At 41.3% G+C, this 24,868-nt stretch overlaps 4 protein-coding genes across 4 annotated transcripts; 2 read left to right on the forward strand and 2 right to left on the reverse strand.

Annotated features, from left to right (window-relative positions):
* Positions 1–4,161: 4,161 nt before the first annotated feature.
* On the reverse strand, positions 4,162–6,673 carry otol1a (otolin 1a). The gene is made up of 4 exons (XM_042705734.1): positions 6,110–6,673; positions 5,787–5,876; positions 5,478–5,549; positions 4,162–5,276 (listed from the first exon to the last, which is right to left on the reverse strand). The coding sequence occupies exons 1-4, from the start codon at positions 6,558–6,560 to the stop codon at positions 4,396–4,398; spliced, it is 1,494 nt and encodes a 497-aa protein (XP_042561668.1). The 5' UTR covers positions 6,561–6,673; the 3' UTR covers positions 4,162–4,395.
* Positions 6,674–8,454: 1,781 nt separating this feature from the next.
* On the forward strand, positions 8,455–17,938 carry ppm1la (protein phosphatase, Mg2+/Mn2+ dependent, 1La). Its single transcript, XM_042705735.1, has 4 exons — positions 8,455–9,419; positions 13,260–13,434; positions 14,423–14,584; positions 16,510–17,938. The coding sequence occupies exons 1-4, from the start codon at positions 9,021–9,023 to the stop codon at positions 16,857–16,859; spliced, it is 1,086 nt and encodes a 361-aa protein (XP_042561669.1). The 5' UTR covers positions 8,455–9,020; the 3' UTR covers positions 16,860–17,938.
* A 3,010-nt stretch (positions 17,939–20,948) lies between these two features.
* On the forward strand, positions 20,949–22,542 carry arl14 (ADP-ribosylation factor-like 14). The gene has a single exon (XM_042705736.1). The coding sequence runs from the start codon at positions 21,436–21,438 to the stop codon at positions 22,036–22,038; it is 603 nt and encodes a 200-aa protein (XP_042561670.1). The 5' UTR covers positions 20,949–21,435; the 3' UTR covers positions 22,039–22,542.
* A 106-nt stretch (positions 22,543–22,648) lies between these two features.
* On the reverse strand, positions 22,649–24,796 carry LOC122130895 (zona pellucida sperm-binding protein 3-like). Its single transcript, XM_042705737.1, has 6 exons — positions 24,791–24,796; positions 24,338–24,453; positions 24,118–24,229; positions 23,631–23,806; positions 23,421–23,431; positions 22,649–23,323 (listed from the first exon to the last, which is right to left on the reverse strand). Exons 1-6 carry the CDS (start codon positions 24,794–24,796, stop codon positions 23,121–23,123), a joined length of 624 nt encoding a protein of 207 aa, XP_042561671.1. The 3' UTR covers positions 22,649–23,120.
* Positions 24,797–24,868: the final 72 nt, after the last annotated feature.

Consider the following 24,868-nt stretch of genomic DNA (forward strand, 5'->3'; position numbering starts at 1 on the left):
TTGTTTATTGCAGCTCCGCCAGTGGTCAAATGACACACATTTTTTGTGCTTTCTCAAAATGGGGCCCATGTACCATGTACAAATTTTTGGTCTTGATACATCAAAGTGTTTTTGAGATATTACCTTATTTCCTGTTCGGCAGCTTTGCCGGCAATTTTAATACGCTGTGACGGACGCTTTCAAAATTCTAAATCCATATGTGAACCAATTGTGAACCTTGGTCAAAATATCGTCTGTGCCAATTTTGGTGAAGACTGGAGAAAAATTGTGGCTTGTAAAATGTTGTCATAAAATCCAATATGGTGGAAATTAGGGTGGGGTAGGGCAGGGTGCTACTAGGCTTGATCCAAGGAATCCAATTTCTAGTACCTCATGTTTGAAAATCAGTGGAGGTGAAAAACTCACCTCCAACTTCGGTCCATTGGTGGCGCTAGAGTGCTCGAGGTGCAGTCATGAAACATGGTTAAAAGAACCAGGGGACGGTCCCCAATCTGTATGCCAAATTTAGCAACTTTTTGGTCTAGGGGCAGCCATAGACACCTTAGCCAGACAAGGACAATTAATAAGAAAAGGTAGAACTACAAAGGGTACCTACTCCGCTTCATTGCTTGGCAAGTTGATCCAGTTAAATTGCTGTTGCAATCTGGTTCGACCAGCTTTGTGAAATAACCTGGTTCGATGAATCGGGTTTTCAGTCCGTCTGTCAACACTATTAGCTAATGTTACCTGTTGGTAATCTGTTGGTAATCAGAATTATGAATTATAATGTGTATTCAAGTCCCCGACCAACTGTCCTTTGATCTTAACAACAGTCTCGTTTCAAAACAATTTCATTTAGTTTAATTTTGTCATAGATACAAAATATATTGTGTAAGAGCTTTTATTCATTTTCATTGCTACCCTCCTAGGAGATAATTCGCCACAAAATGATTGGAACAGTGTCTTAGTTTACTGTTTTAGTTCACTAAGGTTTGCTGCTCCTACGTGTTCCTCCTCTGTTTGGGAGGTGCAACAGACACTTCATCAGCACTGAAAGGGTGGGATCTAATTCTTTAGAGGATCGCTTTGCCGATCTCCTTGACCTCTCGTTTTGGTGTCTGCTGTCTTGTTGTCCAAGGGAGGTGGTTCTTTGACACGTACAGGATGATGTTCTTCCTTGTTGGCAGGAGCAGGTTTTTTGAGACATTAAGACATCAGTGTTTCCTCTGATATATGAAGTGGTATTCCTGTCAACTGAGTGGTCAAGGTGACTGTTGATACTGTCACAGGCCTCATACTCAGAACAGAGTCTTATCTCTGAGTTGGGGCCTAGACTTGACTCACTGCCTGCCATCTCAGCATCTGAATCATAAGCCTCTCCGAAACTCTCAGAGGTTAGGGAGCATGTGCGCTCTGAGCAGTTACCAGGGAGAGTTGTCACCTGATACTGTCTTATAGTCTTGGGTTGGTTGTGTTGACATCAGAGGACAGGAGTCATTTGAGTTGAGGTGGACACTACATCTAGACCCTGATTTTGCTACTAAGGTTTGATCAGTTCCTTTAAAGTTTCAAAGCACTGAATTTGAGGATAAATGTTGACTGTTTTTCCTGGTGTCTGGATTTGGTGATGTTGTCCTGTTCAGTAAAGGGTTCTTCCTGATAGCTTTGCATTTGTTTATGTGTCATCCTTACAGGATAAAGCATCCCTCAGGAACTCAAAAATAAAAGACAGTGTGTGGTGAGACCATAGACAGACAGAAACATAGCTGGATTGTCTTGAAGTAAGGGTTGACGTGTTGTTTGTATTCTCCTGATCATCTAACTGCCTTTCTCTGGTAGGAATGGTACAAGTTTCTGCCTCTCTTAGTCCCATTATGACTTCAGGATAAACAGTGTCATCCACATATCCTGGATCAGGATTAGAGGTGCATTCTGTGAAACATGCCCGATCACAGTTGTTCAACACAGTGTAAGCTTCCGATAGATCAGAATGATTGGTACTTCCTGTAAGAAAATATGATCCTCCTCCAAATTCATTGCAGGAGCTCTCCTCTGGGAGAGGACCTTGAGCGATAGATTCACTCTCTGCCTTCTCTGCATCATAATCGGATGCCTCTCCAGATCTATCCGAGACCAAATTATAGGAGTGTTCAGATGAAGAGTCAGCGCCCGTGTCGTCATCTTCGACAACTCCAGGGATATATCTGTCACCTGAGGCTCGTGTATCTTCTGGCACTGGGTGTACAGAAATCAGAACACAGAAATCATTTGAACCCAGGAGGTCACAGTTTGATGATGTGGGTGTTGCTGAAGAAGGTGGGTTGTGTCCCTTGGTATCTTGTGTCACTAGTCTCCCAAGCGGATCACTGGGTCTTCTAAAGTCTAGTTGGGCAGCACTATGGTAATCTTGCTCACTCATTCCTGTGTCATGCATACTACTCTCCAAATGCATATCCATCACTGTTTCAGAGGAACAGGGATATTCCAACATATTGTGAAAATACAACTGATACAATTCTACTGATTCAGTTGCTGAAAGGAGCTGGTTATTGATGATTTGCTGGTCATCTTGGACATAGCAATCTTGAGTATGTTGTACGTTGTCATCTAGAGTTAATGGTGGCATTGACAAAAATGGATCTGACCTCCCACTGTCTGACAGATGGTTTGGAGGAGATAGGACATAATTACATGCCTCTTGTTTATTTTCTTCTGTATCGGATTCAGATTGGGTGGTACCTTCCTGCTTTCCCAATGAAGATGAGCTGAATTCGCTAGCATAATTTTGTGCTGGTTTGTGGCTCGATGGAGAGGGATCATTCCAGGAGTCTTGCTGGTCATCCAGAAGTGGTGGTATGGAACTTAAAGTCAGGAGATGCCGGTCAACATGAGTATTTGTTGGATCTACACAGGAGGCACTGTGGTTTTCTTGGTCTAATGAGGATGAGTTGTCATTTGTTTTTGAGGTTTCCTGGGACTCCTCTGGGACCACATTGTTTCTATTTTGCTCCCTCTCCATCTCAAAGGAGTCAAAATACTGTGGTCACCAGGTAGCAAAGTAAGTCACCTACTGTAGCAGGTCCACTTCACACCTTAATATTCTAGAACTTTGAATCAAAGAATCTTGGCATTTGTGACACGTTTGTGACATCAAACAACACTGCGCATGTGTAGTATTGTGCATTGTGTTCAGGCAAGAAAACCCTGCAATGTTGCATAGCAGCAAGGAAAAAGTACAGCTAAAGCTCCTGAGAACTATGACTCTGTACTGTTAAACCTTTGAGGAGTACAATTACAAATAGGTCTTCGCTTCTGGTTGATGCGATTTCATTGACTGGGGTTTGCAACGTCAAGATGCAACAGTGAACTCATTGCATACTTTCTTTGTTTTTGGTCACTTTCATTTTGTTGAGTTTTGCTTTTTCATTTCAGCTGAACTACAGTTAAAAACACAAATAACGGGGTACAACCAGTTTCCCCATATACTACTCCAATTCCGGATGATTTGTTTATATCAGTGAAAAATGACAATTTCTGTTTTTAAGATATCCTCTTCCAAACAAAAAAGTAACTGGGTGTGTTATTTCATCTAAATGACACATACAAAAGATACAAAATCCTGTTGCGTTCCCCTGCACTGATTCTAACAACTCATTCCTGATAAATTCCTCCAGTAAGAATGTTTTCTCCTTTAAATTCAGCACTTAAAGGGAATTTTAATTCATAGCATTATAATCCTTCTCTATACTTTTTTAGTAGTGCTGAACCTTGCATTTTGGCACCATCTGTTGATTTATTTAGAATTATTGGCCGATGTGTGTCACCTGCTTAATGCGAGTTTTCACTTTCTAGAATTCCATACCCACCCTCCATACACACTCTATCTGAGTGTCTTAGAATTACAAAGCAACTATTCTCTGCATCATATGTATGATTCATGAAATGCCAAATATGACACAAACCTGCATATGTAATGTTTTCCAGTGTATTCAGAAGATCAGTTTAATCTCTTCATGACTGAAGCCCTGTAGTGCCATCTAGTGGACGACCCAAATAAAACATAAAAGCACAAAATCAGTCTACCTTAACCAGCCTTCTTGTTGAAAACAAAAATGTTTTTTTTTTTGTGAATAAACATGACAGAATGATATATCATGTCTTCAAATGAAGAAAAACATAGGCTTTTGCAGTAGAACGTTTTTAATTTCAATGAGTCAGTCACCTATATAAACATACATTTGATGTTGTGTTTCAGCGGTCCTTTATATTACATCAGCAGAAAGCAGAAAGAAAATTGTCTCATGCAGAGATAGTTACTTGCTGTAGTGATGATATTGTGCAGAGTACAAGCATAGAGCTCATGGGTACAGTGTGCACACAGGTCACACTGGTGTCAGAGGTTAAAGAGCATTAGGGTCAGTCCTTGGCATCGGAATAGAGGAGGAAGCCAGAGAAGGTACTGTCATCTTCGCTGCTTGAGTAAACTCCGTTCCAGTCCCGCAGAGTCTCCAGCCACACCTCGTCTCCCGCTACCAGCCGAAACACTGCCAAGTTGGAGGCTTGGTCGATATCCTGGCCATAAAGTGAGTCACGTGTGCGTAATTTGCGCACACCATTCACCACCAGGGCCGCGCGGAGTGGCCGGTTCCTGACAGTGATGTGGTAAGAGAACACATAAACACCTGGGTGGGTGCAGTTAAATTTGCTGGTGGCAGGATCCCAGTGACCCTCTTCATTGTAGAAGATCTTGTCAAATTTGACAGGCAGGCCAGGAGGAGGAAAGGACCTGCTGGGGAAGAGACCCACACTGAAAGCTGAGCGGATCTGGACGGCGTTCTCCCCTTTGGCACCCTTCAGTCCTCTCTGTCCCCGGGGACCCTTTGGCCCCCTGGCCCCCTTCGCTCCGGGTATGCCTCTTCCCCCTGGTGGACCTGGTGTCCCTGTGGGCCCTGTGTCCCCTTTAACCCCTGGAGAGCCTGCATCGCCCTTCTCACCATCAGCCCCAGGAAGTCCCTCAGTGCCGTTCCTTCCGGGAGGACCAGTGTCACCTCTCAGTCCAGGAGGTCCGTTCTCACCCCTCTCACCCCTCTCCCCCTTCTCTCCAGGTAGGCACTCTGCAGTTTCCCCCTTGTCACCCTTCATACCATCTAGCCCAGGAGCTCCCATCATCCCAACCACCCCTGGATCTCCCTTCTCCCCCTTAATCCCACTTTCACCTCTGCCTCCTTTCTCCCCCGGATCTCCTTTCAAGCCAGGAGGGCCCACATCTCCATTGTTGCCTTTCAAGCCAGGATCACCTGTTTGGACAGAAATATTTGTAGATAAAGAGTAGATATAGAGTCTCATCACTTCTCAGTTACAGCCCTTGCTGAGACTGTGTTTTAAAATGAGAATGGTCTTTGTATGCTACATTCACACACAAAACAAAAACAAAATGAAACAGAAGCATCACATAAACTATTAGCCTTTTAAGATCTGTGACGAAAGGATGGTCACACCTTTGTCCCCAGGCCTTCCAGGAATACTCAAAGCACCAGGTATCCCTGCCTCTCCACGTTCTCCTTTTTCTCCTGAAAAAATATGGATGGTACATTACAGATAGCTCTTTTTTTTTTAATGTTGTAATATAATGTCTTGAAAAGAAACAGAACAGGCGCATAATACTCTTGTGTTGAGAATATTTAAAAAACAATGAAAGTGCTTCACAATTATTCATTTACTTGCTTTCAAAAATAAGGAAATAGGTAATATAGCTGTTCAAAGCGTTCTATAGCCTCTACAAAGAAGATCAGGCTAAAGTAAGATACCTTTACTTCCAAGAGATCCTGGTGTGCCAGGGAGACCTGTGAGTCCAGCTGGTCCTATTGGTCCTTTCTCCCCCTTCTCTCCCGGCGGTCCTGGCGTGACACAAATCATTGCCAGCATTGTTAGCCAGTGTATTTCTGAATACTCATTTGGATAAAACGGAGAATATATTAATACATTAACATCTTTGGAAGTCAGTGTACTCCTGAATTCACATTGGCTCAAAGTCCAGAGAGTAAACATTGAATGAAGTCTGTGCTTATACGTATAACTAGCTAATGGAGTTTTAAGAGGTATTTTTCCGGGTTTTGGTCCCTGTCGGTACCTGGTAGACCCCTCTCTCCTACTGGTCCTGGCGGTCCTTTCTCAGGGGGACAGCATGCACAGACGTTAAAGAAGCATTCGTTATAGTCCAGGGTGTAGTTCTCTAGTCCCACTCCATCTGGCACCGTGGCCTCTGTGTGGTAGTCCATGGAGTAGGCATCACTGGAGTAAGTGGTGCTGTCCGTGGGTGTTGAGGAGTAGCCATCCATCATGGATTCAGTGGTCTCTTCTGTCCCTGTAGTGCTGGAGGGGCTTGGGGTAGTGGTGGTGACCTGGTGGAGACCCAGACGGGGTGGAACTCCTTGGACTGGCCCAGCGCCACCTCTTGGGGGCTTCTTGGTATGTTTAGCTTTTGGCCATCTTGTGGTTCTGACTGCAGATGTCTGGCTTGCCATCAGGACGGTCAGCAGGGCCATCGCCAGGAAGACAGACGGCAGTGTCTTCAGGGTCATCTCAGTGCGTTGACTGAAAATGATATGGAGAAGTGTGCATCATTTGTATTGAAAGCAAGACAGATGGATAGATAGATATCATAGATTAGATAGATAGATAGATAGATAGATAGATAGATAGATAGATAAGATCTCATGTCATACTTACGGTATAGATTGGCGTGCTTAACCTGTTGAATACAGGTCTTAACCAGTTTATTCTAATAACACAACCAAAGCTCTGCCTTTTAACAAGTTCTTCTTCACCATCCTCAAGCAGTGTGACCAATGAGGGGGGATACCTGTGATTTGAAAGGTGGGTGGCATCTGGCTTGCACTCCAAAGCTGATACCTGAGGACAGGCTTCTGTATCTTTTTGAGAACCAACCAAACCAACGGTCACTCTTTTCATCCTCTCCCTTTCTTGTTCCATGTATGAAAAATAAAGCCCTTCAACTTGTTCTCGAGAGGATAAGCAAACCTTAATTAATACTATGCAAAGCCAGTTCTAGGTTGTGGGATCATGATTTTCCCAAGGATCAAAAGGGAAACACAAGATAGGGGTGGGTTACAAGAAGTATGTGTGTTAGATGACACCAGAGGGTTATGGTCAGGTGCATAAATCCCTTATGGGCGCAGGAAAGACAAACCTGACTATGCATAACAGTAAGAAACCTTTTATACTGTACATGGTGTTGGAAACTTAATAGCAATACTGTTTGCAAATGTCATGGATCTAGGTCCTCTGGTGTTGGGTTGAGATCAGGTCCATTGCATGTCAGTGTGATCAATCCACCTGGCAGCACATCAAACAAGATCTGAAACAGCAAGTCAAGAGAAAAACACATCTTTCAAATGAAAGCCGAGGCAACCTCGTTTCAAATGAGGTTCATGATATCTCGTGAGAGTCACCCAATATGGTCTGGTGGAGTAGGCTACCTGACTATGAAGGACAGTGTAGTTCAGACTTTCATCTGCTGCCAATGATTTCACAGCTTAACATAGTGGAACCATTTCTAAGTTGTCAAACATATTACACTCGTATAATAAATCGAATAAATTCAGAAAAACAAATGTAGATAACTATTGAAAGTGAGGGGGATTCCAACCAACCAATCCCGTATGGGGAAACAGTTGTATTGATATTATAAAAGTGGTGCATGAGATTGCTTCTTGACTAGCTAAATCCCTTTTTAATTTCACAGGTTATGAAACGTCCGTCACCTGATGGTTTCATAAGTAGTCGAACTATAAAGTGTGAACTATTTAGGCCAACGTTACATCTTGTGTTACCTATCTATAGGCCATTTAAACGAGAATGCAATTCCATGGCTATTTCACGGAACTGGCTACAATCTTCCGATTTGTGGTTTGGGAAATGTTGTAAGATCGGTATTTATAAAAAACACATGGTCATGTCAGAGAAGCAAAGGGCAATCAATGACGAAATCATTTAATGGTAGCCTACAATGCACGACTTACCGAAAACTACACATCTGGAAAGGCTACTGACAATGACGCTCTACCCCGCGTCATCCACTAGAAAAAGCCCTTTACATTCATTTTAGTCGACTTCCAATTGCCTGAACACAAATGCACGACTTTGTTGTTTTGGTTGCGTAAAGATAAAATGGATTAAGCCTGCCTAAAAAGTAACAGACCCAAGAGTACTGTGTTCTCACAGGATTGTCACATTCTGTGTAGGGAAATGCATTTGTGATGATCATGTCATGGACAACCCAGGCAATATGTCATGAAGGTTAGCAAATATAAAAGCACACAAAGCATGTTCACAATCAAACACACGCGCGCTACGATTTACATATACCTATAGTCACGACTGATACGTCTGGAGAAAAGGCAAATAATTCTGCACTTTTAAATCGTATGAGGCCCGAAACATGTTTGTGGTGCAATGAATCACAGAGCATGCTCACTACAGTGGTGGCTATAGTAGCACTATTGCAGTAATGTGGGCTACGTAATGCGCCCACTAGACGCTTGGCAGCCTAATGTTATGCTAACAATAGAGTATTATTAACTCGAAGAGCGTAAAGTAGGCATTTCTTTTTTCCCAGGTTAAACTCGTCATGAGGTCCGATTTGCGATATTTTAGCAATAAAGCCAGAGAGCATCACTTCAAAGACACAGTTTAGAATGGGCTATACACGACTACAACTTCCTCGCATTGTGTGCCGGTTTCTTCAACTGCCGTTCTATCCACAGCTACAATCGAATTTGGTTTCCCTTCCCCGACTGCACACGCAGGCGCTAACAAACGGAGCTCATTCAAACAGCTGCCCACCTCTACCAGAAATCAGATGCGTTGTGCGGGGAGCGCTTTGTTGAAAGGCCTTTTCGTTTCAGACCTTAAGCGGACATCGGGGGGTTTCTTTGTAGTTGCTATTCTTTTAAATGATTTACAGTGGAATGGAGTAAATTGTGCGAGAGGAACGACATTAAGCAGTTTCTGTGCGTGTGATGATAGGAGACACAATGACGCTGTTGTCTCTTTTAGGTCGGATCATGCGTTATTTCTTACTCAGGCCAGAGACCTTGTTTTTGCTATGCATAAGCTTGGCTCTGTGGAGTTACTTCTTCCATACGGATGAAGTGAAGACCATTGTGAAATCCAGCCGTGATGCTGTGAAAATGGTGAAGGGAAAAGTGGCAGAGATCATGCTGAACGATAGACTTGGAGGTCTGGATGTCGCGGATGCTGAATTCTCTAAAACCTGGGACTTCAAAAACAACAATGTAGCAGTGTACTCCATCCAAGGCAGGAGAGACCACATGGAAGACCGCTTTGAAGTAATCACTGACATTGTTAATAAAAGTCACCCGTCCATATTTGGGATATTCGACGGTCACGGTGGGGAGGTAAGATGTTTTATACGTATTTATTCTGGCTACTGGTAGCCTGTGTAGTGAAAGCAGTCTTCACTATCATCCAGCTAAGGTGGTCTACAAATTGCATGGAAGTGTATGAACTGGTCCTGATGCAAAATTTGCTGAATTTCATATAGCTCATATGAATGTAAACGGGTGAGAAAATGCATTTCACCCTGACACATTCCAAATAAACTGCTGAGGCAAAGACATAAGTCATAGGCCTGTGTCCTTTTCAGCTACTGAATTCCAGTTAACATTTATTTCACTGGGTTTAGTTCTGAACTGTTAAGGTCTTCAAAACCCTGGGGAAAAGAACAGTGAGTATGATGGGCTTGGCACTCCGAGGATGTGGGCTTTTTCAGATGCTGTAGCTCAGTCCATTCCCTGGGTAGTCACCAGAGATGGACTTAGTTGCGCACACACCACTTGGTTGCATTCATCTCTTACCTCACCCAGAAGAGAGAGAGAGAGAGACATCTGCTACTGCCTTTGTGGAAGTCACAGACAATGGCAGATGTTTGACTTTTTACTGCTCTTCGATCGTGTTGTTTGTATAATTATAAATCCAATATCACCTTTTAGGTGACCATATGCAGTAAATGTACCTGTAAATGATCACTACTTACCTCTGTGTTTACGGTGTCTGATTAGGCCATGTCAACATTGATCATATTAGTATTCAGCAGTAAGAAGAGATCTAGTTGCATTTTATGGAGCTGCTTCTGTTTGATTTAGCTTGTTTTTATAGTTTACGAGGGGGTGTTGGGAAGAAAATACAGGTCGTCAAATTAGAGTGTAGTAGTGTGTGTGTGTGTATGTGTGTGTGGGTGGGTGTATATGTTTTCAACTTTAGTAAGTTGCTTCAATTTCAGTATATACAGTAGTGTTGGTCTTTGTAAGCATACTATGCCACAGAAAGGGCAAATAGCAAAAGAAGAAAGAGCAAGCTTCTTAGATATGGATGAAGGTTTCTGTAAACCACTTCCTCCCATTATGCTGCAGCACATTAAATATTTAGTTGTTCTGTCTGATGTCTACTGTTCACAGTATGTGTTATTGTCTTGGAAGGGAAGGTTCCAGAATATTTGATATTAATGAAAGTATCTCACTTTATGCCTCTACATTATAAGATCAGAGGTAATGTTGAGTCATGTCACACAAAATACTGGGGTAATAACAAATGCTTGGTCATGAAGAGAATATTCTATTTCAGTTTGTCAGAACATGTCAGAATCTATTTATATAAAAGTATAGATGGGGAGATATGGCCATAGAGAGAGAGAGAGAGAGAGCGCGCGAGAGAGCGAGAGAGATTTGTACTCTTTGAAAGCGGCATGGTGAGACATAACTCACACGATCAGTGTGACCTTGCAGTTTAGGAGATCTGATAGGTGCATGGTGCTCACCAATTGGCCTCTGAGAAGGCAGGCATTCAGGCTGACTGGCTTTGAGTGCCCTATACACCCACTCACCAGAGGCGTTCCCTCTCCCTCTCACACACACACACACACACACACACAAGCACAAATAATTACTTTCATAGTCAGTTGCATTTCAACCATTCATTTTTCTCATTTCAGAGTCAATGGTAGCGGTAGTGGTGTCTGCTAATCATCTTGCACATTAGTCAGTGCTAATGGTCTCATTACTTAGGGGTGGCTTCTGTTTTTAATGAAGCTCCCTGCTGTTGTAATTAAACTGATCCAGAGGAGTGAAGTGGCTTTCTTACCCCAGAGAGAATAGCTGTGGGAGAAATCCCGATTAGAGCAGTCAAGACCTATAGAATTAAGAAGTAATAGGTGAACATAAAGGTTTTATAAATAACTGTGTCTTGCAAAAGTGAGCACATTTTTATTTATAGTCTTCCAATCCCATCCAAGGGTACTTGGTGTATTGCCACTGCTAGTGATGTCATGAGAAGTATTAGGTACAGAATGAAATTACAACCCCCTTTGAGTTACTGTCAGAGTTTAAGCCACTCAGCCTCATTAAGCCCGTCAGAGTTCTGGAAATAAAGTGCTGTTATACAAAGCTGTTGTAACTTAATTAGTATTTCATGTGTATTTACGTTGTATTTTTATACAATACTGACATCATTTATTAATATAGTGTCAATCTATCCACCCGTTTATACCATATTTGGAGAAACATCAATTACATTGTTAAGTCAAGGATTTAATAGTAATGACTATAGCGTCAATGATATCACTGCTCATGTTATCAGGACAAAACCCAACATGCAAAACTAGGTATGATGATGGGAGGTGTATTCATGATGATCCTGATTCTCAAGAAAGCTTATGGGAAGCAGCCCCCCACCCCCATATGTCTCTCACTCTCAAGGTAGCATAGTATTTCATTCTTGCCAAAGCTACATATATGAAGAAAGAGAACAGTGATTAAACAATGCAATACAATGATGTTTTACACTGCAATACAGTGATGTTTGGAGAGGATATAATATAGTAAATAGAAATGAACACACACAGTCACAATGATGTCACAACCACTCTTGTTTATGAGCACCAACCATTGCTTGGATGACCATTGTGCTTCAGCCGAGTTTAAAGAGAGAGTGGGGGCAGGTCTCAGTCCGTGGTTTTGAGATGGTCACTAAGGAGCTACACGCTTTGTCTACTTGTTAAAGTGATGGAAAGCTTTTGAATACATACATCTAAAGCTTGTACAAAAGCACATGGAAGAATTTAGAGGACGTCCACATAAAGAGTAGATACTGAGGAGTATCTGAAATATATATATACAGTTTTATGTCCCTCTGGAGTGTGTTGGCTAGCTGGAACTCTAAATTGACCTTTAATGGATTTGAGATCTGGAAGACAGATCATGATGTATCATTGCTGTGGTGTGGAACAAACTGAATGGCTGTCGGTTGTGAAGTATATCGTTATAGTTTATATATATAATTTATAATTAGCTGACGCTTTTGTCGAAGCGATTTACAAAACATTAGCAAATCATTACTAATATGAATGTAATAATAAGCATAATGAAACAAAAAACAAGAAACAATATAAATATTAATAATATAAATTATCAATGTAAAGTAAAAGCAATCAATTATTAATAATAATAATAATAATAATAATAATAATAATAATAATGATTATAATAAATAGCAAAATCATGATTATATTTCTAAAGTATCGCAAACAAAAGAACTGATTAGGCAGTCTTTAAAAGCTTTTTAAATGTACCAAGGCTGTCACTGGAATAGACAGCGCTAGGTAGATTATGAACGTATCATGAACGAAAAGACTCTTGACTGTAATGTCTTGCTGCTGAACGACAGCAAAGACAACCAAATCAGAGGAGCAAAGTGGTTGAAAGGGAAAAAAGTGCTACATAAGCATTTAAATAGGTTGGTGCCAATCCAGTGGCTGTCCTATAGGCGAGAGTGATGGCTTTTTAATTTAATTAAAGTAAGATTAATTTAATTAAAGTAAGATCTAAGTAGTCACCACACACCGTATAAATGGGAAAATGCTTTTACTTAAAAGGAGTATTGCAACATGTATTTGGGAAAAAAGCCATCAGCTCAATATCTCACAGCGCTGATGGCTTTTGTACTCAGGCAACATTACAATCAAGATGTGACTCAGTAGCAAGGCTATGCTTTAGTTCAAAAACTTGTATTTGTGTCTCACTGATCCCAACCTCATGTGTCTCATTATCAATTCGGAAGTGCTCAGTTCTGGCAAATCCTGACTATACCTCTGATCAGGAGAAATGGGACTACATTTGTATTGCAAGCAATATTCAGTCAGTAAAGACCTAAAACAACAATTCCACTTTTTCTTCATTTCTCAGACGGCTGCTGACTACGTGAAGGCACACCTGCCCGAGGCCCTCAGGCAGCAGCTCCTGGCTTATGAGAGGGAGAAGAGGGAGAGCCAGCTCTCGTACCCTGCTATCCTGGAGCAGCGCATCCTGGCAGTAGACCGCGACATGGTGGAGAAGTTTTCCGCCTCCCACGATGAAGCAGGTGAGGTTTAGAGATTACGTAGAAACCGGGACCAGAAGTGCTGGATTTACTGAACTGAGAACAGTAAGGTCTCTGAAGTCTCTGTGATAGCTGTTGCCCTGTTCTGTGTCTCTTGGAGACACCCATCATTATGCAAAAGTGGCTTTTAGTGAAAGCATGGCATACAGTATATGTTGTATGCTTTTGAGGGATCCCTGGGATTTGAAGCCACAGGTGTGATGCAAGTGTTCTGCTTCAATAACTCTGACTTAGAGGAACTTAGAGAGCAGGAGGCAGGTGTAGGAAAGTCAAAGACTGCATTTGAGCAAAACTGGCAGTGGAAAACTACTGTCAGCCATTTTAATGGCCCTATCCACTTTTTCGCCACATCTTTGGGTCGGAGACTCTTGAATTGAATAGGGATTTCCAGGGATTACGTAGTGCTCTAGAGATGATCTCCTGACTTTAGGATGGGCCTTTTCCTGCAGTTATTCCAAGAAAGGTCAAAAAATGTCAGGAATATAGGAGGATTAGTTTAATAGTACCATTAAAACATTGAAATAGAACAGGGCTCAAAGGGGCCACATGAACCTGGGAAAATTACCAACATAAAGGAACCATACTGACCTTGTCTGCCCCATTACCCCAGTATAGCTGTGTGTTTAGCTCCTTTTACTGTCCTGACATTCAATACAGTATGACTAAACACTGAGAACAATCATCTTAAAGTCAACCCCAACAAAAGCCGAAGAGAAAAGAACAAAACAAAAGGGAGAGCGGGGGGAGAACAAAAAGCTTTTTGAACAGAAATGGTCATTCTTGTGTAAAGCTGTCAGACCAAGAAGCGGCAGACTAGCTGAGTGTCCCTTCAGAGTAAAAAAAAAGAAGCCACTGACCTCCAGTGGTGTAGGTTCTTAGGAGTGGGGGAGAGACGGAAAACTCCTACACCATGCCCTTAACAGATTCGTGCACAGATGTTTCCGATATTTCTGATCATTTTCTTTCGTAGGTACAACATGTTTGGTGGCCTTACTCTCAGATAGAGAGCTGACAGTAGCGAATGTGGGGGACTCCAGAGGTGTTCTGTGTGACAAAGATGGAAATGCAGTTGCTCTGTCACATGACCACAAGCCTTATCAACTCAAAGAGAGAAAGAGGATCAAGAGAGCTGGTAAGTGTGTTTGTGTAGTTGTGGACAGTGTTGTATAGTAACGAAGTAGAAATACTTTGTTACTGTACTTAAGTCGTTTTTTTGGATATCTGTACTTTACTTTACTACTTATAGTTCTGTTTACTTTTACTTTTACTTCGCTACATTTTGCAAAGAAAACTGATACTTTTACTCCGATACATTTCCCCTGAAACCTTCCTTACTCGTTACAAAATCAAATCATCTTTAGAAAAAAAATAATCATGAGAGTGACGAGACCAACGTCGGGGACTGTGGTTGAACACAGACTGCAAGCAGGTTTGGCGAATCAGTGGTCCTAGCGCACGTTAATGCGTTATTGACCGTTCGCAAAAGCCCAGTCCTCTTAGTTACTGTTGCTACGTCTTTTGAACTCGTTCATGCACTATGTGACTATACTGTCTGTCAGTGTCAGTGATTCTTTTTGGAGTAATATCCCTGCGATATCCTCCAGATCAAGGCAAAATGGACTGCAATATGCAGTGGAAAGATATATCCAAAACATTAAGATCAACAACGAAGGGGACACAACAATAATCGAAGCAAAAGCATACTCAATCAAAAAATGAGAAACCCCACGACCTCTTCATTAAATGCCACCAGCACAACCTTGTAGGCTAGTCATGTTCTTTCACCGCTGGGTAAGATCTGTATATAATATTTCAAGCTAGCTAATAACCTACAAATATTATTTATTCTTATTCTTTATTCCATCTCTGGCGAGGTATCTAGCTAGCTAGCTAGGATGGTGACAATCTACAGTACAGTAACGTAGCAGTGTGGAGCAAAATAGCTGCTAGTAACGTTATTGTTCAAGGGATGTGTGTGCATGTTGCTGAAAGTTGTTCACAGTCACTGTATCGATAACTTGCTTGTAAAACTGATGATCCTGGTGTAATGCTATGGCTTTGTATCAGATCGCCAGGTTATTTCTCTCAGGTTGTGCCTTATGCATACCTTGGGATACTCAGGAGCCCATTCACAAAATGTTGCAAAGATTAAAATGTAAATGGCTTTTTGGGACGTTTTGTTTGAAGATGAACAAAACATTTTTCAGTTTCAAGTAATGACTGGGTTGTTACTTTCGGTGCTGCTTTAGTATTGCCTATGGTGTTAAAATTGTGTTCAAATAAGGCCCAGTTTATAAGTATGCTCATTCAAGTCGGAATAAACTTCATAATTCTCATAATTCTGACCCTTTGCTTTTTTATTAACAGCATTTACTTGTACTTTTACTTTCAATACTTAAGTACATTTAATATCAGAAAATTACTTTTGATACTTAAGTACAGTAAAGATCAGATACTTTAAGACTTTTACTCAAGTAGTATTCTAAAAGGTTACTTTTACTTTCACTTGAGTCATTTTCCAGTAAGGTATCCTTACTTTTACTCAAGTTCTTTATACACCACTGGTTGTGGAGGTGAAAACTCAAGGTGAAACAGTTAACAATGCAACAGTATCACACTGCCATCTGCTGACTATTGTGAATTCTGCAATAGTCACCACCACATTGGCCCCAACAATGAGGATTTATGATCAATGGATTATATTTTCATCATTTTTTGATTTTCTGACACACGTCACATGAATGCAGTTTTACTCAAGGAATTTGTCTTGATGTGGTAACACACATGTGAAATAATACCCTTGGTCAACCAGGCTGATTAAATGAAAGGAATATTTTTGCTTGTATGTATAATCTGTGATGTTTCATACATTGATACATATATGTTATGAGCATGTCAATGTTCTGGGGATTAAAACCGTGCCTCTGCTCATTATATATTCTTTGAGCTGTGATGCAAAACCCCACATTGTCAACAGGAATGTAAAAAGACAGCTTGTTTGTTGTTTGTGTTATCAAAGTTCAAATTCATTCATGTAAATGTATTCCCCTGCTGCAGGTGGTTTCATTAGTTTCAACGGCTCCTGGCGTGTCCAAGGCATCCTGGCCATGTCGCGCTCTCTGGGAGACTACCCACTGAAGAACCTCAACGTGGTTATCTCTGACCCTGATGTGCTGACCTTCGACCTTGATAAGCTCCAACCTGAGTTTATGATCCTGGCCTCAGATGGACTGTGGGATGCCTTTAGCAATGAGGAGGCAGTGCGCTTTGTTCGTGAGCGCCTTGATGAGCCACACTTTGGGGCCAAGAGTATTGTGCTGCAGTCGTTCTATCGTGGTTGCCCAGATAACATCACTGTCATGGTGGTCAAGTTTAAGAGTGGGCCTGGTGGCAGGGTGGCAGAATAGACTTGGAACTGAAAGAGGAGAGGACATCTGCAAAGAATTCCAACACAAACTCTTTACCTTGATGGGTACAGTATAATGTACTGGCACACACATCTCAAACACTGTTGTTTATGAAGAAATAACAATATTGTTCTCTTAATGACTGCTGTAAAATGAACACAGTTCAGTGTTTTTAGAGTCCTTGTCTGAGAAACATACAGCTGTTATGCATCAAAGAGCAACATTTTTTTAAGTTCAGTCACTGGAAAATTTGAAGGATTGTCTTTTTTTAACCTATGCATTCAGGTGTACCAAGTACTGTTTACTAATGATAACGGCACTGCATATAATCAAAACGGCAGGTAGTTATGGCACTGATATAGTCCTGAGAAATGCATTTTTCTCTTTTTGTTTCCTCAAGTAACTAAACATAATCACAAAATGCCTGTGCTTACTGCCCAGTCTCTCATTTGCCTACTGAAAGACAGGATCTGATTCAACCTGCATGGCATCCCATACTGCGGAGGACAGATCTGTGGATAACTACTGTAGTATGACTTCCCAAGCACAATGGCCATAGTAGGCGCTTGAAAAGGTCAGGTGCTTTGTGATATTTCGTTTGTTAATATGTTTCAGGATAAATGGTAACCGGTCACAAATGGTAGCATAGTTAACTGACCAGCTTTGCCAATTGTACTGTCATTGTCTGCTGCTTCGTTATGTCACTCTAATTATTTAGTAGTAGAAGTAGCCTTACTGAACTGTATATTACAATCATATTTTGTGGCCTTTTTCCTTTGCCAGTGAGGCCATTGCCAAATAAAACATGTGCCGATATCAGTCAAAAGACATGTAAAGTAAAACAAAAATGCAATGTACAATATGCCATCCTCTCCCCCTTGCATGCACATCTGAAACTAGTGTTACATCAAAGAAGCCGCATTATTCACCATGACCCTGAAATGCAACAAAAAGCGTATGAAATTTCAAGGGAGCGAAATGCTAGATTATAGTGTCTCCACACCGCTGTAGTCGTTGTTGTTATTCATATGTGGGGTCATGGTTGGGACAATAAATGATAGTCAGTCACAAAGATGACACTTTGTAGCCTTGTATGTCCTTTCTTACTTTAATGACACACATTACCAGCAGACCCAATGACGCTCTACCAAAAGAAGTATTCACACTGGTGACACGACTAGGAAGCATGTAATGCCTCTGCCACAATAATGTCATCCCAGTTAACATTATCTGTTTAAGTCTATCTGTAAAAGGCGCCTTGTATTGATTTTAATTAGCAGAGGCTTTGCTGTCTGATAAATATGTTACTGAAGATAAAACCACACTGAGGCGTATGTTTGGAAATTAAGGACGTTCTTAAATAAGATGTTTCAACAGAAACGTTTTCAAATTCCATAACGAGAATAACGTACAAATATTTCCCGAGCGTTCCCTTGGGTGGAGTAACCAAACACTAAGAAGCTATCTTTGTCACATGCACAGCTATGCTGACGCAGTCTGGATACCGTCAATCGTGACGGTTGGTGCCAGGTGGAACGCCTAGAATAGCATGTACATTGTAAATTATCAAAGGCTTTGGATGCCAGGGTTCTGATGTAACCTATAACACGTTTACCGAAAATCGTGTTGAGTCACTGTTTGTCCACAGTGTTACGAGAACTGACAGCTCGCTACCTCTAGTTTACTGATCTACATAAGGGGCTGTCGCCATTACCCATACAAAAACAGCCCAACAAGCGTTGGGGACAGGGGACTCAACGGGGAAACAAGCGCAAGATCATTATTTAACGCTAGAGGGCCTGAAGGCTACATTTAACATGGGTCAGCGTGGTTCTAAGAGTTCCGTGGAGACACAAATGCTTTTCACCTGTGAGGGAGCAGGTGGTAAGCCCACTGAAATATGTGAGAATTTACAAAAATTATCGACGGCTTCTATCCAACATATTGACATGAAAGGCCCTCGGGTTGCGAAGTGCAGCTGGAGTCGCTGTTGTGAGAAACCGGGACTTGTGTTCGTTGAGGATCCGACTGGTGGTGTTTGGATGAAGCCAAGAGACATAGCCTGAACATGGGAAACAACAAATTGTACTTTTTGCTCATTGGTCCGAATGCTAGCATGACGTTGACCATGCGTATTAAGCAAGACATGATGAGATGAGCCGCTGATCTTTGAGTCGGTCTGTGAGGAGATAATGCCGTGATACTCTTCTTAAAAGTCTGCAACAATGAAGATCTGTAATGGCTTATTAACAGCAATGGTTGTGCTAACACTGGACTGCTGTTGATGATGTGGATGCTGGAATCAAATGGGTCCAAAAAGACATCTTGTAGGTTTAAACGAAGTTGTAAAGGATACCAATTGGAAATTGGTAAACATTTACTAAGAAGGCAGTAACTGATGGAAAAGATGCGGAGGACATGATTAATGGATCTGATCGCACAACCATGATATCATCTCCGAGCACGGTCTGATACAGTGCCTGTGGACAGTGGTGTGCATGAACGCGTTCATTGAACACGTTCATTTTTATGAGAACGATGAACTGAACGCAACTTCATGACAAATAATGAATTTGAACGGTGAACACGTTCATATTATCGGAGGTGTAGCTAAAACATTACGGAATGATTTCCTTCTAGCCTACTGAGGAAAGACGCTGTCTAAATCCAATGCTTGTACCATGTCGTTGCTCAGTACCTGTCGTTAAATTGCCCAGACAGACCATGTTTCGGTAAATGACCATATTTGGTAATTGCGTTGGTCATGTGACTCCACTTCTCACGGTGCAATGTTTTGATATCGCCTCACGGCATATTTAGATGGAGTAGCAGTTAACTTCGGGCATATTTTCACATAATTGAACGTTGCACTTTGTTGAAGTTGTGTGCGTCCATGTACACGTGAGTTTGACTTTGTAGCCTACCTTGTCATTATGTGTTTGTTATAGTTTAGCTTTCTCATAATTGTTACGAGCACTGTCACTTAATTAATCTAGCATGATGCACTGTTCGTGAACTCGCTTAGCATAAGCTGCTAATGTACAAATACGAGTGTTACAGGGTTTACCTATGCTAACTTTTGAGCGGTCTTTCATTTAGTGTACATGCCCTTGTTGATCTGAGATTCAGCCAGTAGCATGGCATTGCTGAAGAGGTTAAATTATTACCTTTAGTTCCCTGTATAATTCATTATTTAAATGGTAGGCTACTACAGGGCTGTGTATTAATGTATATTTTCTGTTTGTACTTTACTTTCACTCACTCACACACACACACACACACACATACAAACATACACCCACCTACAATTTATCCCATTCATTGTTGTTAATGCAATACAAAGAGTGAAGAATCAAACTGAATATCCAAGTCTCCATTCTTTTCCATTCTAATCGGATGACTCTCAGTGATTACACATTTCCCGAACCCCCTCTATAACAGTCCGTATAATTTCTGCGATACCTAAACCAACTAACTCGACTTCGCCCTACATTACCGATGAATCATCGCACACACATGTATACCAAACAAGCAACGTATTCCAAGGCAACAGCTCTGGGTGTCAATATAAAAATGGCAAGTGAAAGCGAAAACAGAGACGCAGACTCAGCGAGTAGGCCTACATCCGATCCACCTTATTATTATGTGCGGGATTTTTACACACTGTCTGATAAAGTTTCTGACAGTAAAAATGATGTCCTCCTGAAAAATCTGCAATAATAAAAAAAATTTAAAAAAATTAACTGAACTATGAACTAGTTCAGAATTTAAATGGTGAACTATGAACGTGAACGATTCATGTTTACTTGTATGAACTGAACTTTGAACTAGTTCATGAGAGGTGTGAACGTGCACAACACTGCCTGTGGACCCATGGACTAATAAAATAATCAAACGAACAGCAATGGTCTAGACATAAAGTAAAGTAAAGAATCTGACTACACTGTAATGGTTACCATAATGATTAACTAAACCGCATATACGTACTGCATATCTTCGAAATGCCTCCACCCATCTACCTAATCACTCACGCACGTGTGAATTGGGCGCGCGCACACACGCACGCACTGTTTTTATAGTTTTTTTTTTTTTTTTTCGTTCTTTTGTTCATCCTTATTTCTTGTATTTTTATATCCATTTTTACAACATTTCAGTTACTTTTAACATTTAACTTTACATCCCAGTTTGCTACTAAATTCACTTGTGTGTTTTATAATCAATGCTAATGGGAAAAAACATAAAAGTATGCTACAGGGCAAAACAAATAAGGATGAAACAGAACAAACACATTTGTAAGAGCGCCTATTATGAATATATATGGGAAAGTATCTCATGCTGTAAAAGTATTAGGCTTTGTCCTTTGCAGACCCACCCAATTTATGTCTTCAATTTGAGTTGAGATGTTATCACTTTTCAGTTGTACTTTGACCCCATAGGCCTACCTTATCAGTGACTTTTAAGTGAGCTAAATCATAACTCACCAAGTAGAAAAAGACCACACACTGAGTAAACACACTCGAAGGCTGAGTAGGAACACAGCTTCAGTGTTATCGAGAAAGAGTCTCTGCTGTCAAAAATGGGTCAGAAAAGTTCCAGAATTCTTGAAGCTCGAGTCTTGCTTTTAGGTCTAGACTCGGCGGGGAAATCTACCACCCTCTACAAATTAAAGTACGATCAACCATTTTCTACAGTGCCTACCATTGGATTCAACGTGGAAATGATTGATACAAAGAAAAATAGGAGAAAATTGGCCTTAACGGTGTGGGACATTGGCGGACAAAAAACTATGAGGCCTCACTGGAAAAAATTCTACCAGGACACCGCGGGATTAATCTTTGTTGTTGATTGCTCTGATAGGGAGCGCTTGAATGAGGCACGCAAGGAGTTTGAGCACATTCTTAGAAGTGAACAGCTAAGGGGACTTCCTGTTGTGATTTTTGCCAATAAACAGGATATTCCTGGATCTATGACAGTAGGAGAGATCACTGAGAAGTTCAATATGGTTAAGATTTGCAGCGACCGAGACTGGTATGTTCAGTATTGCTCAAGTTCTACCGGAGCCGGATTGGAAGAGGGATTCCGAAAAATGGCGCATCTTGTGAAACTTTCATCGGCGGACACCATGAAGAACACAGTTAAATATTTGAGCTCCAAGTCGATCAAACCATTTAAGTCATAGCTTAGTGGTTATTGTGGCACTCAAAACTGTACCCAGGATGTACGCATGTATGTATGATTATAATTTACATTGGTAGCAGGTCAACAAACGTACTTATGTGTGTTCATCTCAAGACTCGAAATAATTCAAACCAAACTTTTGTTCCAATACAGTGCAGTTTAGAGACCATCCTGCAATACTGCATGGTTGGTGTTTAGGATGTCCTGCAGCACTTACCAACTCTTTTTCCCCATTCTGAGAGATTTAATGGAGGCCAGAGTTGGCCCCTATTACCACAGTAGTGTATTTACATCAAATAGAATGATATTCAGACTAAGGACTAAGTTGTACAGTTCTGAGTCACAGCAGACAAATACTAGATGTTGTAAACATTGTCTTAGCCCTTTGGCCCTGTGCTCTATCTGAAGTCAAATGTAACAGGTGTTTTTCTAAAAAAAATGTATTCTGGAGCTGTAATATACAAGCCTACAAGTCATTAATTAAAATAAAATTAATGAAAAAGCATAGCTTGAAATTGGACAATTTATGAAGAATGCCAAAAATGCTCAACACATGACTGCCCAAAATAGGGTTGTCTCATTAACCAAGTAAAGAGAGAGTACACATACCAGTAGTTCTCTAAAATGTTAAATTACTACACACATAGTTCATACCAATTTATCTCTTGAAACAGTTCAGAGTCAAGAACAGTTTCATTAGCGGATGGCAGGTCTAACTGGATGGGATGGTGTCATTTCCTGAACCACTGACTGGAGTGGGGGTGGGCAGTACCAGTGCAGAAACGTCCTATGGGTGGATCATGATGGGGCCCAAAGTTGTGGTCTTATGCCATCCTGAGAGGGGGAGGAATAATAAATAAAAAAAATGAAATCACTAGTCATCAATATGCAGAAAAATACAGCAGGAATATATATGCAGCAATAATACAATTCAGGAAAATCAGACAAAATCAGACAGCCAGACACAAACCTTTCGGGTTATTCCCCCTTTTGAACATTCCTGTGGATATAGATGGCTTGTTAGAGGAGCCGCTGAGTAACGCAACTCCTTTGCGAGGCTGAACACGAAAGTAGAAAACCGATTCAGTCTTCCTGATTTTTTGATGCCAGGGTTGGTTGAGTGGTGAAGGTGATGGTTGTAGCTGGTGTTACACGAGCAGGTGTGATGACTGGTTCCTCCATCCGCTGGGATACATCACAGCTGCCACACACCTGATCGTTGCCATCAACTGACCTCCAGCTACAACACAAACACTTAAACTCTTTGGTAGAAGAGGCCCATCCTGCTTAGAGTTCAACACACAGGACACATCCTAATCAACCCTGCACTTACCCTTCCTCAGTGAAACTACAGGCACGGTTTTGGGGGTCCCCAGGATGCACAGCAGGGGTTGCTTTTAATTCAATTCAATTCAATTCAATTCAATTTTATTTATATAGCGCCATAACAATACAATTGTCTCTAGGCGCTTGTAGATTTTAGATGACATGTGATGTAGATCTGTGGCGAGAGATGTCTGTAAACCTCCGATATGAAAAGAAAAGGTCAAGAACTATAACAGCCAAAACAGTTAGGGCACCATACCAGGTTGCTATAGGTGCTGGTAAAACAGAAAGGTGTCAAGTGTAAAATGAAGTTTGTCGTCATCTTGAAGCCGTGGTAAAAACTGGGAGCCAGAACCTGCGAGCCTGCCATCAACCAGGCAGCTGCAAAAGGTTGAAATGTTTTTAAAGCTTCTGCAATCAGTTAAAGCTCTACCACCATGTCTCTGCAATAGCAAGTCACCAGTTTAGAGCTCACCTGTGATATTCAATGAAGGTGTATTTAGGGTCGCTCTCTGGATCTGGCATAGGGGTAGCCACACAGGTATCCACATAGATACGCAGGGGCATATGATAAACCTGGGAAACTGATGCCTCCAAATGAACAACATGTCCAAGGAAATAAACACTTGACGTTCTCTCATACTGCCAATCATCTTTTGCAATAAGAAAAGGATGTGGGAAACAAAAATATGTGTAAAGAGCAATAGTTGAACAGATAAATTAGATGGTTAAGGAGATGGTGCAACCAATCAACCAGTTTACTCGTCATCAACCTCAGGCTCAACTGCAGAAAATCCTCAGCCTTCACGGTTGACAAATAGGGGACCCAGGTAGGTTCAATAGCCTCACTTTCCAAACTCAACTGCCTGTATAACACAGGGAGGCAAAGATTACTGAATTCAATTCCAATGCTTTTTCTATTTCTAAAGAGTGTACATTTTACACCAGAGTCCCCTTATAGCTGGTCAACTCACCTGGAGTATTCACATTGCATTGGGATGGCAAAGCGGTTTGATCGCAAATTGCCGTCCGAGGTAGGAGTAGGCAAATAGTTGAGAACGTTCTTGTATACCAACAGGTCATCAGTGAGCTAAGGAGGCAAGGTGCCATTACTGTACAAGCAAGATGTGGGAACCTTAAACATCCCATATGACAATACCACTTTTACAAGCTTGATATGGATTATGCAAGACGCGTTTAGTCAAAACAATTTGCCTAAAATATTATGTTTGTTTTAGATGCAGTACCTCACCGAGATATATAGATAGATATATATATATTTTTTTTTAGTCCACTCACAGAGAACGCAGTTCCACAATCATGAAGGTGTACTGCAATAGCGTATTCAGTCTCTCCAGAAGATCTGAACCCAACCACAAATCCACTCGATCCAAAAGGACACCGGTTTCATGGAAATCCGCTTTTACCTGCATTTCATCTTCAATGCATCGTGGAATGTGGTATCGGACAGCCTAGCTCGTGATTCCTCTTTGTTCGTAGTTGAG

This window comes from Clupea harengus, unplaced genomic scaffold (assembly GCF_900700415.2).
Source record: "Clupea harengus unplaced genomic scaffold, Ch_v2.0.2, whole genome shotgun sequence".
NCBI lineage: Eukaryota > Metazoa > Chordata > Actinopteri > Clupeiformes > Clupeidae > Clupea > Clupea harengus.